This window comes from Caretta caretta, chromosome 4, assembly GCF_965140235.1.
Source record: "Caretta caretta isolate rCarCar2 chromosome 4, rCarCar1.hap1, whole genome shotgun sequence".
Classification (NCBI taxonomy): domain Eukaryota; kingdom Metazoa; phylum Chordata; order Testudines; family Cheloniidae; genus Caretta; species Caretta caretta.
Genome location: NC_134209.1, coordinates 30,584,739 through 30,600,026, shown reverse-complemented (window position 1 = coordinate 30,600,026; position 15,288 = coordinate 30,584,739). Strand labels below are relative to the sequence as shown.

At 47.0% G+C, this 15,288-nt stretch overlaps 1 protein-coding gene across 3 annotated transcripts in view; it reads right to left on the bottom strand.

Moving 5' to 3' along the window:
• The window catches only part of PKD2 (polycystin 2, transient receptor potential cation channel), a 43,298-nt gene extending 30,769 nt beyond the window's left edge, over positions 1-12,529 (bottom strand). The window contains exons 1-2 of one of the 3 annotated variants that reach the window (XM_048849109.2): positions 12,019-12,529; positions 3,149-3,259 (exon numbers count right to left, since the gene is read on the bottom strand). In XM_048849109.2, coding sequence (XP_048705066.2) covers positions 3,149-3,259; positions 12,019-12,481 — 574 coding nt within the window. In that variant the 5' untranslated portion in view covers positions 12,482-12,529. Of the gene's footprint in view, positions 1-3,148; positions 3,260-7,323; positions 7,412-12,018 lie in introns of those variants that run through there. The other 2 variants (XM_048849110.2, XM_075127513.1) reach the window with 2 other exon arrangements.
• Positions 12,530-15,288: the final 2,759 nt, after the last annotated feature.

Below are 15,288 nucleotides of genomic sequence, written 5' to 3'. Positions count from 1 at the left end.
GGTCCAGTTCAAGTGGATTCACTGAGGGGAGCTTAAAGAGTGAGGCAGACATACTGAACACTCAGAAGGGCAGTCCTAGGAGGCACTGAAGCCAAGGGGCTTACCCCAGTTGGAGAGTGTAAATCAAAGGAGGGTTAACACTCTAAAAGGTTCCTCCCAGGGACTGTTACAGAGCCGTGCGAAAGCACCGGACCTGTGGTAACTGTGACACCATGTTGGTTCCAAAAAAGAGAGACAAGCTGGGTGGAGTAATATCGTTTACTGCACTAACTTCTATTGGTGAGAAAGAAGTTTTCACAGAACTAAAGAGGACCTGAAGAACAGCTTTTTGTAAGTTCAAAAGCTTGCCTCTCTCACCAATGGAAGTTGCCCCAATAAAAAACATTATCTCACCCACTTTGTCCATCATGTATTAGAAATTCCAGTATCTGCCTCTTTGGATTTCTTTACCTTTTTATGTAAAAGTAAAGATAAGACAGCCACAAAGATATAGTAATTCCTAATGTTTGTGTTGAAATCACTTTACAATGACCTATTGTGAAGTCAAATTTTATTCTACACAAGCTTATTCATTCTTATACAGTATATAACAGCATGTTGCTTTGACAATTATTGAATTTAAAAAAAAAGCTAAAATAAAAATGGCCAAGGGCCTCAAGCTCCAAAGGAAAGGAAATCAGATTGAGGCTGGGGCTGTTAACGAGGTCCATTATACCTCAGGTTGAGAAAAGCAGGCCAGAAATTTGTACGCTGCTGTGTAGGACCTTTGCCAAGCTTCCCATAGAGTCAGTGCTCCAACACCATTCAGCAACCTGACACACAGTCAGCTGGGCATCTTCAAACATCTTCACACTACATCTAAGTTACCCAAAGGCTTAATTCAAGACTATTGTAGTAGCAATATTTTTGATTGTGTCTGCATGGTTCTGGCTGCTTTGGTTATAGGTAAAATGCACAATAATTTTATTAAAAAGGAAAGGAGTACTTGTGGCACCTTAGAGACTAACAAATTTATTTGAGCATAAGCTTTCGCGAGCTACAGCTCACTTCATCGGATGCATTCTGTAGCTCACAAAAGCTTATGCTCAAATAAATTTGATAGTCTCTAAGGTGCCACAAGTACTCCTTTTCTTTCTGCGAATACAGACTAACACGGATGCTACTCTGAAACCAATAATTTTATTGAGTGTGCCAGACATGTTTGGTAGGTAGGACCCTACCAAGCAATTATAGTCACATCTTCAATTATTTTACAACAGCATTACAACTCAAAGTAATTGGTCCTAGCAACAGGGGATCTCTCAGCCCCCTAATAATCCCCCCTTAAAGGAGAAGGGGTTGGAGTTTGCAAACCTCACTCCCCGGTAGTTGGGAGTTGGTAGGCAAGACTAAATTCTTCTCCTCAGGGACAACGTTGTTTTATGCATTTGTACGCACAATGGGGCCGCCAATCCTGACTGGGCTCTTTGGATGCGACCACAAATAATAAATAGTAACAAAATTAAAGCCATTTCCGTGGTTCAAGCATCTACTCACTATCCCATGCCAATGTTTAGTACCACACACTTTACCCAAGATCTATTTCTGTGTATTAGCATACATGAGGCTGCAAGCCTGTTTAGGACCCTCAATGTTATGTGCACATGTAGACAGTCAAAAAATGTTTAAGAGGCTACCACCGCTAGTCTTTCAACCACTACAGAAACTTTTTTGCTTAAGGATACCTGGTTTTGACTTAGTTGATAAAAATCATACCTTTTCAGACACTTTCTGAACCTTAATTTTTGACTGTGATCAATAGCTCATGCCTTTCACTATTCGATGGCATCAGATACACAGAATTTGTGCCATGCACCAGCTTTTAAACAGTCCCTTGGAGGACCCCTTTCAGCATGCCAGAACCTGAAAGGGGTACCAATTCTTCCAGAAAGGTAGGCCACATGGCCTCAACGCCTTTAGGACTGAGGGAAGGTCAACATTTAAAATGCTGCATCGGCAGAACATTGGCACAGCTGTACTGATGCAGCTGTGCCACTGTAGCGCTTTAATGAAGACACTGTAGGAAGGAGGAGAGCGGTCACCCATCAGCACAGTTGATCCATCTCCACAAGATGCGGTAGTTATGTCGGTGGAAACTGACACCGGTGCTCAGGTTGGTATAACGACATCACTCGAGGGTGTGGATGTTTCACATCCCTGAGCGATGTAGTTATACCAAAATAATTGTATAGTGTAGACCTGCCCTGAGCCTCCAGAACTCCTATTTCACACCATGAGACGGACTCCTGTTCAGAGACTTTTTGCCCTCTTCAGGGATCAATACACCTCAGCAAGTATTTGCAGTGACATCAGCCAGCCTTTTCAAAACAGGGTAGGATTTATTAATCAACTGAAATATAGCAGTGAGAAGTCCTTCGTTAGCACAGAGAAGCAATGGTTAAGACATAATCCATACTGGCCAAACCAGGGTTCCTGTGAACCATGCTGCTGTCTGCTTCTATCCCTGTCTCAGTCCCAGATGAGAGCTGCTGTTTCTCTCCCAAAGCCTGCTCCTACCCTAACCTCCTGTCACCTTTTGGTCCATAGTTGTCCTTCTGCAGATGCAGGCTGAGTTCACATGTTCTGCCCAATAGTTTCCTGTGGATAGGTAGCAACTATTCAGTCCTTGGGGTTCCCATTGTCTTTCTGGATCCTCCATTGACATGGGTCAGTTTCAGTCAGTCCTTTAAGGACGCATTCATGACAGCCCAGTTACATGACCCAACGCCCCATGTCTCCTGCTCTGTCTCAAGAGCAGCTTTTTAACCCTTTACATTCCATGTAGTAATACAAAACAGGGGGAAACTGAGGCACACACAGGAATCATAACTATTACCAAAGTCCCCACTTTTTAAACGGAAGGTATTATTCTATTTTGAAGGTGGGAAAATTGAAGCAAACAGTTTAAATGATTTTTTCCAAGCTCACACAAGAAGCCAATGGCAGAATTAGAAACAGAACCCAAGTATCCTAAATACCAGCCTCATGGCCTAATCACGAGACAACAGTCCTACCATCCTGGGGTAAAAACCCTCATTGTTCACTCTTGGGTCACACAGCACAGACAATTAGTATAGAAATCTGAAAATTAATGGAAAATGGTACTTACAGACACACAAGACCACAAGGAAAATCATATATGTGATTAGTTCTCGTAAAACACTTTTCAGGTATCTCTCTCTGCTAGTGTTTTCTTCCATCAATCTTGTACCCCACAGACCTTTAAAGAGAAATATTTACATAAATGCACGTAAGGCATCACATATTAGCCACATTACTGATATAACTGAGGCAGAGTGTGCATCAGTTTTGTCGTGACACAAACCATGACACAATTTTTGCTGCATATTCTTCTATAAGATTTTAAACTGGAGAAATGCGGGTTCAGTATGTACATAAGTGGATACATAATTGGTTAAACAAGGGCAAACAAAGAGTAACTATTAATGGAATGATGTCAGATTGGAAGGAGGTGTCAAGTGGGGTTCCACTGGGATCTGTTCTGGATACCAGTGTAATTTAACATCTTTATTAATGACCTGGATATTGGAATAGAGAGCATAGTGATCAAATGTGCAGATAACACAAAGCTAGGGGGGTTGCAAACACTTTTGAAGGATAGAACTAAAATTCAAAGGGATCTTGACAAATTGGAGAACTGGACTATAGACAACAAAATAAAATTCAACAAAGACAAATGTAACGCGCTACACTTAGGGAAGAAAAGTCAAATGCACAAATAGAAAATGGGGGATAACTGGCTTGGCAGCAGCACTGCTGAGAAGAATCTGGGAGTTGTGGTGGATCACAAACTCAACATGAGTCAACAATGCAATGTTGCAAAAAAACCCAAATGCAGTTTTGGGCTGCATTAACAGAAATATAGCATGCAAGTCATGGGAGGCGATAGTACCGCTCTACTCGGCACTGATGAGGCCTCAGCTGGAGTACAGTAACTCCTCACTTAACGTTGTTGTTATGTTCCTGAAAAATGCGACTTTAAGCGAAACGATGTGAAGCGAATCCAATTTCCCCATCAGAATTAATGTAAATAGGGGGGGTTAGGTTCCAGGGAAATTTTTTTTTTTTGCCAGACAAAAGGCATCATACACATTTTAAACAATGTTAAACAAGCAATTTAATACAGGTATTAAACAGGCTGGCAGCCCCCCATCAGCTCCCCTGCCTGCCCCCCCCCACCACCTCCCACCCGCCAGTGGACCCCGTGGATCAGTGCCTCCCCCCTCCTTCCCCTGCCTCCTGCGCGCGGCAAACAGCTGGTTTGCGGCCTTTAGGAGGCAGGGGAGGGAGGGGGAGCCTGTGTGCTGCATCCTTGCTCCTCTCCACTTCTCCCAGCCTCCTGAACGTGGCAAACCAACTGGAGGCAGGGGAGCAGGGGGAAGGCGCTGATCTACGGGGTCTGCCAGCGGGCAGGAGACACTGGGGGAGGAGAGGCGTAGGGGAGCTGATAGGGGGGCTGCCAGCCTTGGACAAAGCAGGCGGCCAAAAGACGTTCTAGCGAAGCATTGCACAACTTTAAACGAGCATGTTTTGTAATGCAGCAGGGACACAAGATCAAAACAATGTTAAGTGAGAGGACGTTAAGTGGGGAGTTACTGTACTGTGTCCAATTTTGGTCACTGCTATATAGAAAGGATGTAGAGAAACTGGAAAGCCGGTGTAAGGGGGCGTGTGAAGAAAAAAGTTTGGGGAACACTGCAGTAGAGGCTTTAATAAGGCTTTCTACATTTCTTATTTTTCAGTGCAAGAAGGAACTGTAGTCAGGACATCCATTAACGTTTTACACCCTGTCGTTCCACTTTTCCAGAGCCAAAAATCTTCTCTATATCTACAGTTTCCATGGGAATCTGGGCATTTTACTAGCTGAAGAATCGAGGTCCAATATTGGGTTTATGACACTAGCTTGCTTGAGAAGCTTCAACATTCCATGCAAGAGCCCCTAACTGAGAGCTAGTCTACACTGGCAACTCGGCTGCGCTTTAACATGGCTTGGGTGGTCGCTTTTTTAGAGAGCTCCCCCTGCATTCTAAAAAACCCACCTCCACGAGGGGCGCGGCTCCCAGCGCTGGTGCACTGTCTATACTGGCGCTTTACAGCGCTGAAACTTGCTGTGCTCAGGGGGGTGTTTTTTCACACCTCTGAGTGAGAAAGTTGCAGTGCTGTAAATTGCCAGTGTAGACAAGCCCTCAGCCTTGCTATACTGTCCCGAAGGGGATGAGAAAATAAAGGAAACTTTTTTTTAAAGTGTCACCAAAAGGTCAATTGTTGAATGTTATCAAGACAGAATGCATTAGCAATCATAATAATAACAGGAATGCAATAAGGAACAGAGAGAAGCTTGGACCAGCTGTTGATGTTCAATTCAGAATTGTAACCTCCAGCCAACTGTTGTTTAACCTAAAAGCAAGCCAATATGACCTAAGTGTAAAGGAGGACAGAGAGAAAAAGATGGGGGAAAAAAACAACCCAATTTATTCCTGCAAAGCCAAACTGTCATCACTCTCAGTTTTCAGGTATTTTAAGTAACCAGCCTTAAAAATTCCCTTTAGATCACTAGTGGATGTAAATAAAATTATCTGAAAATCCCTGAGAAAAAAAAATTAATGTTCAAGATATCACAGTAATTTGGAGTCAAATTTAACAGCAACAATGGAAAATTAAAATAAATGTAAACTGGACTATGAAGCAAAAATGTAATCCCAGCTGTTGCAAAGAATAAAGTCTGAAAGATCCAGCTGTTGAATGGGAGCTTCACCCAACAAAGAGATAGACGATAAAAGCTACAATCTTCCATCTGCATGCAATGCTAAGGTTCATTCCAAAAGCATTAACAGAGCAAATATTTTTAGAAACCATTAAAGCACACCAATTCAAGACATTACTTAGCAACAAAGCCAGCACAGGGAGTAATAACTTTAGCATAAGCTTTCCTCTCAGTTTTCAGTCTTTAACAACCCTTCATTAATATACATTAATAAAAGGGTGGAATTAGTTCTACCATAAGGAAACTAGGTTTTTGGTTTTGTTTTTTACTTTGTTCTTCAAAGCCAAGGCTGAAAAATTTACAGATAAGTGCTGTTGCAGTTTACCATATAAAACGCCCAAGAATGCTAAGTACTAGTTGTCAGTACATTAGTCACCAATAAGAAATGTAGCAAGCAAAATATTTGCTAACTGAAATTCTGTCATATTAGAGAATTATTGTAAATCAGCATGGAGCGGAAAATTACAGCTTTGAAAAATCCAGCTCAGAAGTTCACGGAGTAGGCTTACCAATAAAGTAAATCTAGATTCTATTGGCCATTATATTTCTTTTTCGGCCTGAAATGTTAGGACTGATGTAGCCACTTTACCATTTTACTAGTATATTAGTTTAAATCAGTGTTTCTCAAACTTTTTGTGCTGGCGACCCACTTTGGACTTACAAAAAAAATTGTGACCCCCCTCACACTAGAAAAAATTGCAACTCCCGTCCCTACCTTAAGCTCAGGGCTGAAACATGTAAGTTAATTTTGTAGGGCCGCAGGCAATTGGCCTGCTTCCTACCCCTTAACGCTGGCCCTGCTTGCGACCCCCCTAAACTTGTCCCTCAACCAACCCAAGGTTGAGAAACATTATTCTAGATAATCAAGAATACTGCAGGTTCAAGGAGTCATTTTAATGTAAAGATTTGATTGGAATCATCTCTGAACCATCAAAATTATCTCAATTCTAGCTATAATTTACCATTTTCAGCATCCCATTTCTGACATATAAAGTTATTCATGAACTTTTGATCCATGCTGAAGTGACCTACCATTCACTTTATCAAATGTTTATCAAATCCATAAACTAACATTTCTCTTTCCCTCTCTCTTTTACTGCCTGAAAGGCATATCCTTAGATTACACAAATTCAGATGAGGTGTCACACTGTAGTGATTAGAGGGAACTACAAAACAAAGTAAACTTCATCTCATAGTAAAAATCTGTCCACAGAATACATTTAATTTGTTTGAGCCACACAGGTTTTGCTACATTTCCTTTCATTTTTAAATAGCTTGTATATATTTGGATTTATAAACAAAAAGGTACCTCCAAAGCTGTAAGTGCCCTTAAGATGTTTTAAAACAATTAAAAAAACAAAACAAGCCAAAAGCAAGCTTATAATATATAGCAGCAAACAGTTAAGCTATACAGCAAATCAGAAACATAAAACCTCACCCTCCCTAAATTTGCCAATCTCAAGCATCACCTCCTCCCAAAACAAACATAAAAGAGGAACCTTATACATGTCCTGAAGTTCACATTGCTTAGTGAAGCATCAACTTCATGACTACTGTGACCCAATAAGTGTCAAATGTAGCAGCCTCCTTGTTAAAAAAAAAAAAAAAAAAAGATTAAGAATGTGAAATTCAAATAAGAAAAACATTAAAGGAAAATGCTAGGTAGATGCATTTAGTATTCATGAAAGCAACAGAAAAACAGCAATGACTGAAGCAAGGTCTAGCGCAGAAGAGGAAGATTGTGATCTTCCCAACCTGGCTCTACAAATATACCTCAGTCCTAACCAGCAAAATATCTCCTTACTCAGTATTGGCCCTCTCTGTAACAGACAATTGCCGTCATGCAAAGATCATGTGGTGGTTTGTAATACAAAGATCAGGATAAATTCAAAATACTGTGTTTTGACTCAAGTTCAGCCCTGGGCAGCGGGGCTCAGGCTTCAGCTTCAGCCCTGGGTGGTGGGGCTCAGGCTACAGGCTTCCTGCTTGGGACTGAAGCCTTTGGGCTTCAGCTTTTCCCCCCTACATCCTCCCCTGCCCCGGGCTCGGGTTTCTGCCACCCTGCCCAGGGTCATGTAGTAATTATTTTTTTGGTCAGAAGGGGGTCGGGGTGCAATGAAGTTTGAGAACCCCTGGCCTAGACAAATCATTGGTTTGAGCCAGCATGGCCATTATGTTCTTAACCCATTATGACTACTACTTATCATTAGGGCCCTACCAAATTCACGGTCCACTTTTGTCAATTTCATGATTTCAGCTTTTTAAATCTAAATTTTCATGGTGTTGTAATTGTAGGGGTCCTGACCCATAAAGGAGTTGGGGAGGGGGGTACAAGGTATTGCCACCCTTACTTCTGTACTGCTGCTGGCAGGGCACTGCCTTCAGAGCTGAGCGCCTAGCCAACAGCCTCCGCTCTCCAACCACCCAGCTCTGAAGTCAACACAGAAGTAAGGGTGGCAATTCCATGGCCCCCTAAAATAACCTTGTGACCCTTCTGCAACTTCCTTTTGGGTCAGGACCCCCAATTTGAGAAACACTGGTGTTCCCCATGATATTTGTATAGTATTGGATAAAAGAACACAAAAGACCAGATTTCATAGGGTGAGCCACCAGATTTTACAGCCCATGATGCGTTTTTCATGGCCGTGAATTTGGTAGGGCCCTACTTATCACCTTCTGTGCTTCCAGTTACCAGTTTATTTACTCTAACAATGCACCAGTTACTGCAGATAATCTTCTCAATCTAATTATCTGGTTTGCCTGTTCCAACACTTAAAACATACTGTTAAGGCTTTTGCTGCATAACTGACTCCATATTTAAACATATCGTGTGTTAAAAGATTTTGTAAGTACCATATTTTCCATTCTTCAGTGACATCCCTGTTCTCCATGAAACATCAAAAATAAGTAAGAGTGTTTCCAACTCTAGACTGAATAGTTCCTTAAATTATGCTACAGTGAATTTCACTAGGCCTTGATATAAAGGTGTTCAGTTTATCTGTAGTAAGCATCCTTCAATCTGTACCTTAACATTTCAGACTTGGAACCTCTCTCTTTCATTACTTACCCTATATCCACTATCCTCTTTAGAGAAGATTGTTGTTATAGATGTGCTAGGAAAGGACACTATCTGTCCATAACTGCTTGCAAAAATAAGTGCTATCTCTAAACTCTGAGAATTTATAGTGTATAGTAATAACATCTTTTCTTCACTCAGAAACTGAAGAGAGGCTTCTGTAGTAACTTTAGCTATACTTACATGTGATTCACACCATTTAAATACTGGGCTGAAGTCACTGGGAGTTGAGGGCGCTAAGCATCTAGCATATACAAGCCCAATATTAGTCAAACAAAACCAAGCTATTTTTCTTCCAAAAGGGACCCATACATTTAAGTAAAATATATCTGAATATGCAGAATGCCCCAAGCAACTAGAGGACATTAGTAATTTAAAATTTTATTTTCTTATCTTGCAAAACCATAAAATGTAGGCCCACCAGTTTCCACAAAGCATGCACTTTACTAGTGACATCCCACCCAATAGCATAAAGAGAACTAAATCAGTCACCAATAGACTGCATGCTAGAACATCATACCAAGAGGATCTGGTGATTCAACATGGGCCTGCACCACAAAAAAAGGTAATTTTCAATGACCGATGTGCACCACCTTCCAAATTGCTTATTTTGCCTGAGAAATTTGTGTTAGACTGATCTCCCTGACTGACAGAACCATACCTTGCAATTTATTCTCCTGGCAACGTCTTCCTCTCAGATGCTAATTCCACTTCAGGCCCAGCTCCCTGTGCTGCAAGTCAGTGGAAGGACTTGTCCGAAAAAATATTCCCACTTGTTCTAAAACCAGTTCAACTGTAGTACAGTAGGATCATTGCGTATTTTAAAAAACAGATTTCCTGAGGGCATACACTGACAAAGTTTGAACTGTACAGCAGGCAATGTCTTCCTACCCCAGCGTGGAGTGGCCAATCATTAAAAAATTATATTAAGGTAACTGGATAGTGCAGAGGAATAAAATGTCTTTTTCAGCTAGTTGGGGACAAAAGCTGGATCTACACTAAAAGATTAACTGCTGCTGAAAGTGGTGTTTTGTACAGTCAATCATCTTTATCAACAGGTTCCACAAACCAGTATTGAAAACTGTTCTAATGCTAGCACTGATCATATTAGCATAGTCATGATTGTTTTCAATACTGTTTCACAAACCACAATTGATCCAATAGTATTAAGTTATGTGATCATCACAAAGTCATGGTCAGTATTGTGCCATCTAATTCAAGTACTTGCAGTCATGTTCAGACTTTTTTTTTTAAATGTAGACAAACATGGCAAAGTATATCAGAAGGGGAATATGGGAAACTTATTACAGTTGCCTAGACTGTACCTGTTTCTTGGTTAAAAAAAAAAGGACTTCACTTTCTACATCTGTCAAACCAGCTCCTTTTCCAAGCACTAGCTATACACACAGATAACATTCAAGGAACAATGCTAAAGGCCATAAATCCATCAAACAATAATAATTATTTTTATATACTATAATCAATCACTACTGTCCACTTTTCAATCTCACACCACAAAACAGGAACTTATTTCATTGTGCAATCTTTCACAAAAATTGATGCAGAGCATGCATGCTGCATACCTGAAACAGTGCACTTTTGACTTTCACATCCAAATAAATAAATAAATACAGGGCATTTTGTTTTGACATGAGATGGCTCAATTCACAGAATATTTATATCAAAAATTTTTGGGGGATGTCATTAATAAAAGGACAAGCAACTGTCCGATTTGCAAACCTCAGGCCTGAAACTGAATGTAGTTTGATAGATCTGTTCACTTTGTGTCACCTAATATTTGCCAGCTTGCACCAGTTCAGATTATCAAAAAAAAAAGGGAGTACTCGTTCAGATTATCTATCTAGTTGCAAACTTTATGGAAAAAGGGGTTCACTCCATTCACCATTCACTTTTACAGTTACAAAGATTTTCTTTGAAATGAAGAAAAATCCTGAGTCTAAAATATAGAAGCCTTTTAATTTTTTATGAATATTGATGTTATGCAACTATAAAAAACAAAACAGAAAAACACTGTGGGGCTTTTGCCCATGACTTCTCCCCCACAAAACTGAACCCCAGCTGACTTCCTACCCCCCAGTGAGCTACTCTGCAATGTCAAAAAAAAAAAAAAAGGGAGTACTCGTGGTAAAAAATCCGTTACAATCTACATACCACACAGACTATTTAAATTGGTTAGTCTCTGAGGTGCCACAAGTACTCCTTTTCTTTTTGCGAATACAGACTAACAGGGCTGTTACTCTGAAACGTGGCACCTTAGAGACTAACCAATTTATTTGAGCATAAGCTTTTATCGGCTGCTACTCTGAAATCTGCAATGTTAATTTTGCTTAGCAATAGGACTACAATGGGCCACCGAGACTACTGCAACAAAATAGATGATGTATGTAAGCTTTTTACTTTGGCAGCTAATGACAACACTTGGAAGCTAGGCAGCACTTCAAAGCACTGTACAAAAAGGTAATTAATCCCAACATCACCTCTGTGTGGGAAGTACCCATCAATCTGATTACATAGAGAGGGAGCCTGTGGCAGAAAGATGAAAAGACTTGGCCCAAGGTCACTCAGAGATTTGGTGTCAGGCTCGAGGGCCCTGTGCCTCCAGAAAAGGTCACACACAGGGTTGCACATTCTGGATGAAGCCTGACCTACCTTTTCTCAGTGTGCTCTCTTCCCTACAAAGCATCCCCTGCAACTGACACCCTGAGAGAAGCAGCACAAGCAAGAAAGGCAAAGAGCTTGGGGCAGCTTAAAACAAGGGGCTGAGGTTGTGAACAGATGTGTGTGTGTGTGGGGGGGGGGCAGCCAACGTGGGGGTGAAAGGATCTAAAAGAGGCAAGAGCCAGAGCGCTTGCGGGAATGGAGTACTAGGTCCAAATGGCGAACACAAGGGGCAAGGGCTGAAAGCCGGGGGGGGTGTGACTTGGTGAGAGGACTCCAGGGCCTGAATGTGAGGGAAGCTGGGGGGGTCTCAGCCCATGGGGCGGGGGGGGGGCAGAACACGGGGAGCAGCCCATGGGGCAGGAAAAGGGGGGCACAACACGGGAGGGGGCAGGACCCGGGGCGGGGGGGTAGGTCGTAGAGCGGGGCTGGCTCCTACCTCGCAGGCGGCGCGCCAGCCGCTTGGCCCAGGCGGTTCGACGGGGCAGAGGGGCCCCGTCCGGGGGCAGGTGCGGGGCCAGCGGGTCCCCCCCGGCGGGGCTGGGACACGGAGCCGCCCCCACGCCGCGTTCCCCGCGCCGGCGCCGCCGCCGGCCGCTGTCAGGCTCCCCGGCCGGGCCCCGGGCGCTGCTGGCGCCGGGGGAGGGGGAGGAGGCGGCCCCGCGGCTGCCCCACTCCACGTCCATCTCCATCCGCAGCACCGGCCCCCCCGCCGCCGCCGCCGCCGCCTCCTCCGGCTCGAAGCCCGGGTTGTCCCGACTCCAGGCCTGCCGCGAGCAGGAGGAGGGCGGCGGCGAGTAGGGCCCGCCCGCGGGTCCCTGAATCCGCCCCAGCTCCAGCCCCAGCGGTCCCCCGCCGCCCGGGGAGGAGAGCGCGGCCCTGGCGCCTCCGGTCCCCGCCATCAGCCTGCTGCAGCCGCCCAGACGCCGCGGGGCGGGGCGAGACCGCGCGCAGACCTGCCGCCCTGGGCCCCCCCAGAACCCGCCCCCACCCGCGAGCCCCGCCCCGGGCCCGGACAGCCCCCCGCCCCCACCCGCGAGCCCGCACCCGCCCCGGGCCCGAACAGCCTCCCGCCCCCACCCGCGAGCCCCGCCCCCAGAACCCGCCCCGGGCCCGGACAGCCCCCCGCCCCCACCCGCGAGCCCCGCCCCGGGCCCGGACAGCCCCCCACCCCCACCCGCGAGCCCCGCCCCAAGTCCGGACAGCCCCCCGCCCCCACCCGCGAGCCCCGCCCCAAGTCCGGACAGCCCCCCGCCCCCACCCGCGAGCCCCGCCCCAAGTCCGGACAGCCCCCCGCCCCCACCCGCGAGCCCCGCCCCAAGTCCGGACAGCCCCCCGCACCCACCCGCGAGCCCCGCCCCAAGTCCGGACAGCCCCCTGCACCCACCCGCGAGCCCCGCCCCAAGTCCGGACAGCCCCCTGCACCCACCCGCGAGCCCCGCCCCAAGTCCGGACAGCCCCCCGCACCCACCCGCGAGCCCCGCCCCAAGTCCGGACACCCCCCCGCCCCCACCCGCGAGCCCCGCCCCAAGTCCGGACACCCCCCCGCCCCCACCCGCGAGCCCCGCCCCAAGTCCGGACAGCCCCCTGCACCCACCCGCGAGCCCCGCCCCAAGTCCGGACACCCCCCCGCCCCCACCCGCGAGCCCCGCCCCAAGTCCGGACAGCCCCCTGCACCCACCCGCGAGCCCCGCCCCAAGTCCGGACACCCCCCCGCCCCCACCCGCGAGCCCCGCCCCGGGCCCGGACAGCCCCCCACCCCCACCCGCGAGCCCCGCCCCAAGTCCGGACAGCCCCCTGCACCCACCCGCGAGCCCCGCCCCAAGTCCGGACAGCCCCCCGCACCCACCCGCGAGCCCCGCCCCAAGTCCGGACACCCCCCCGCCCCCACCCGCGAGCCCCGCCCCAAGTCCGGACAGCCCCCTGCACCCACCCGCGAGCCCCGCCCCAAGTCCGGACAGCCCCCTGCACCCACCCGCGAGCCCCGCCCCAAGTCCGGACACCCCCCCCGCCCCCACCCGCGAGCCCCGCCCCCAGAACCCGCCCCGGGCCTGGACAGCCCCCCGCCCCCACCCGCGAACCCCGCCCCGACCGGCCCCCAGAGCCCCCCGGCCACCATTCTTCGCGGCCCCGGGTGGGCGCAGGGGGGAGAGAGAAAGATCCCTCCCGCCTCAAACCCAGGCGGAACCGCGGCTGCGGAGCCAGCGCGCAGCCCCACACACCCACTGCTGGCCATCCACCGCCTCCTCCTTTCCCCCGGCCAGCCCTGACCCATTCCCTCCCCGTACACCCCGTTACACACCGACATCCTCCCTCCACAGCCACGTGCCCCCCATCTACCTTTTTACCCTCGCATCCTCCTAACTCCCCCTGCACCCGCATCCATCCAGCCCCTGTGTGCACCCCCGTGCAATGCACGCGCACAGACACATTCATCGACCCCAAACACACACATACAAGAAACCTACACACACCAAAAATCATCCCTGGCCAGCGCAGGGTCCCTGCCATTTCAGTGACCCTGTACTGTAGATCTTCTGTCAGTCGCTAATAATAAATCAAGATGATGATTTGCTTTGTCTGCCAGTGTTTCTGTGAGAGCTCCACCCAAAGCCACTCTTAGCATTTGGGGTGAGCCGACAATACAATTCTTTACCACAGTTCAAAGGTGCAGACGGACTCCTGGTCATTATGATCACATACACAGGGCCAGTCTGAGGGTTTGGGGAAAGGTTAGTGTGCTTATTCATTGGCATATACCCCAAATGGAACTGGCTATTTCACTCACTTCCTCCACCCCACCAAAGATTTAGTCTGTGTGTGCGTGTCCCCTCTTCTTCCACAACTGTCTTTGCATTTTTTTTCCATGCTGCCCTTAGGCATGGACAGGGCCCTATCAAATTCACAACCGTGAAAAATGCATCATGAACTGTGAAATCTGGTCTCCACCCATGAAATTTGGTCTTTTCTGTGCTTGTATAGGTTTCATAGGGGAGACCAGCGTTTCTCAAATTATGGCAGGTTTCAGGGTTCTGACTCAAAAGGGAGTTGCAGGGGGGTCATGGTATTGCCACCCATACTTCTATGCTGACTTCAGAGTTGGGTGGCTGGAGGGCAGCGGCTGTGGACCAGGCAATCACTTCTGAAGGCAGCACCATACCATGCCACCCTTACTTTTTTGGGTCAGGACCCCTACAATTACAGTACTGTGAAATTTCAGATTTAAATAGCTGAAATTATGAAATTTACAATTTTTAAAATCCTATGACCATGAAATTGACCAAAATGGACCGGGAATTTGGCAAGGCCCTGTGCATGGAACACCCTTGCTAAACAAATCTCTCTTCACAACTAATTTCTATGGTGATGCCTACAAGAAATGAGCCAAGTTAGGGAATAGTTAATCTGTAACTGACACCATTGTTGCTGTGAGTGGTGTTACACAGCCGCCGCATTCTACGTGTACCACCTGTGTGGAGGCAAGCGCTGTAAGCACGCTGAGCCCTAAATTCTACGGGATCTACCTCTCAGTGAGTTCCCATAAACACTATCACACTTTGTGTAACTGAGGACTCTTTTAGTTAGGCTGCTGGAGTCAAAAGGTGCAAATATCCTAGGCCACACTAGTAAACGACTCCCTAACCCACCCAGCCCTTAGGGTTATGAAGGCCATCCAGGCTAAGATCATGAAGATAGCAGAGTGTCCTTG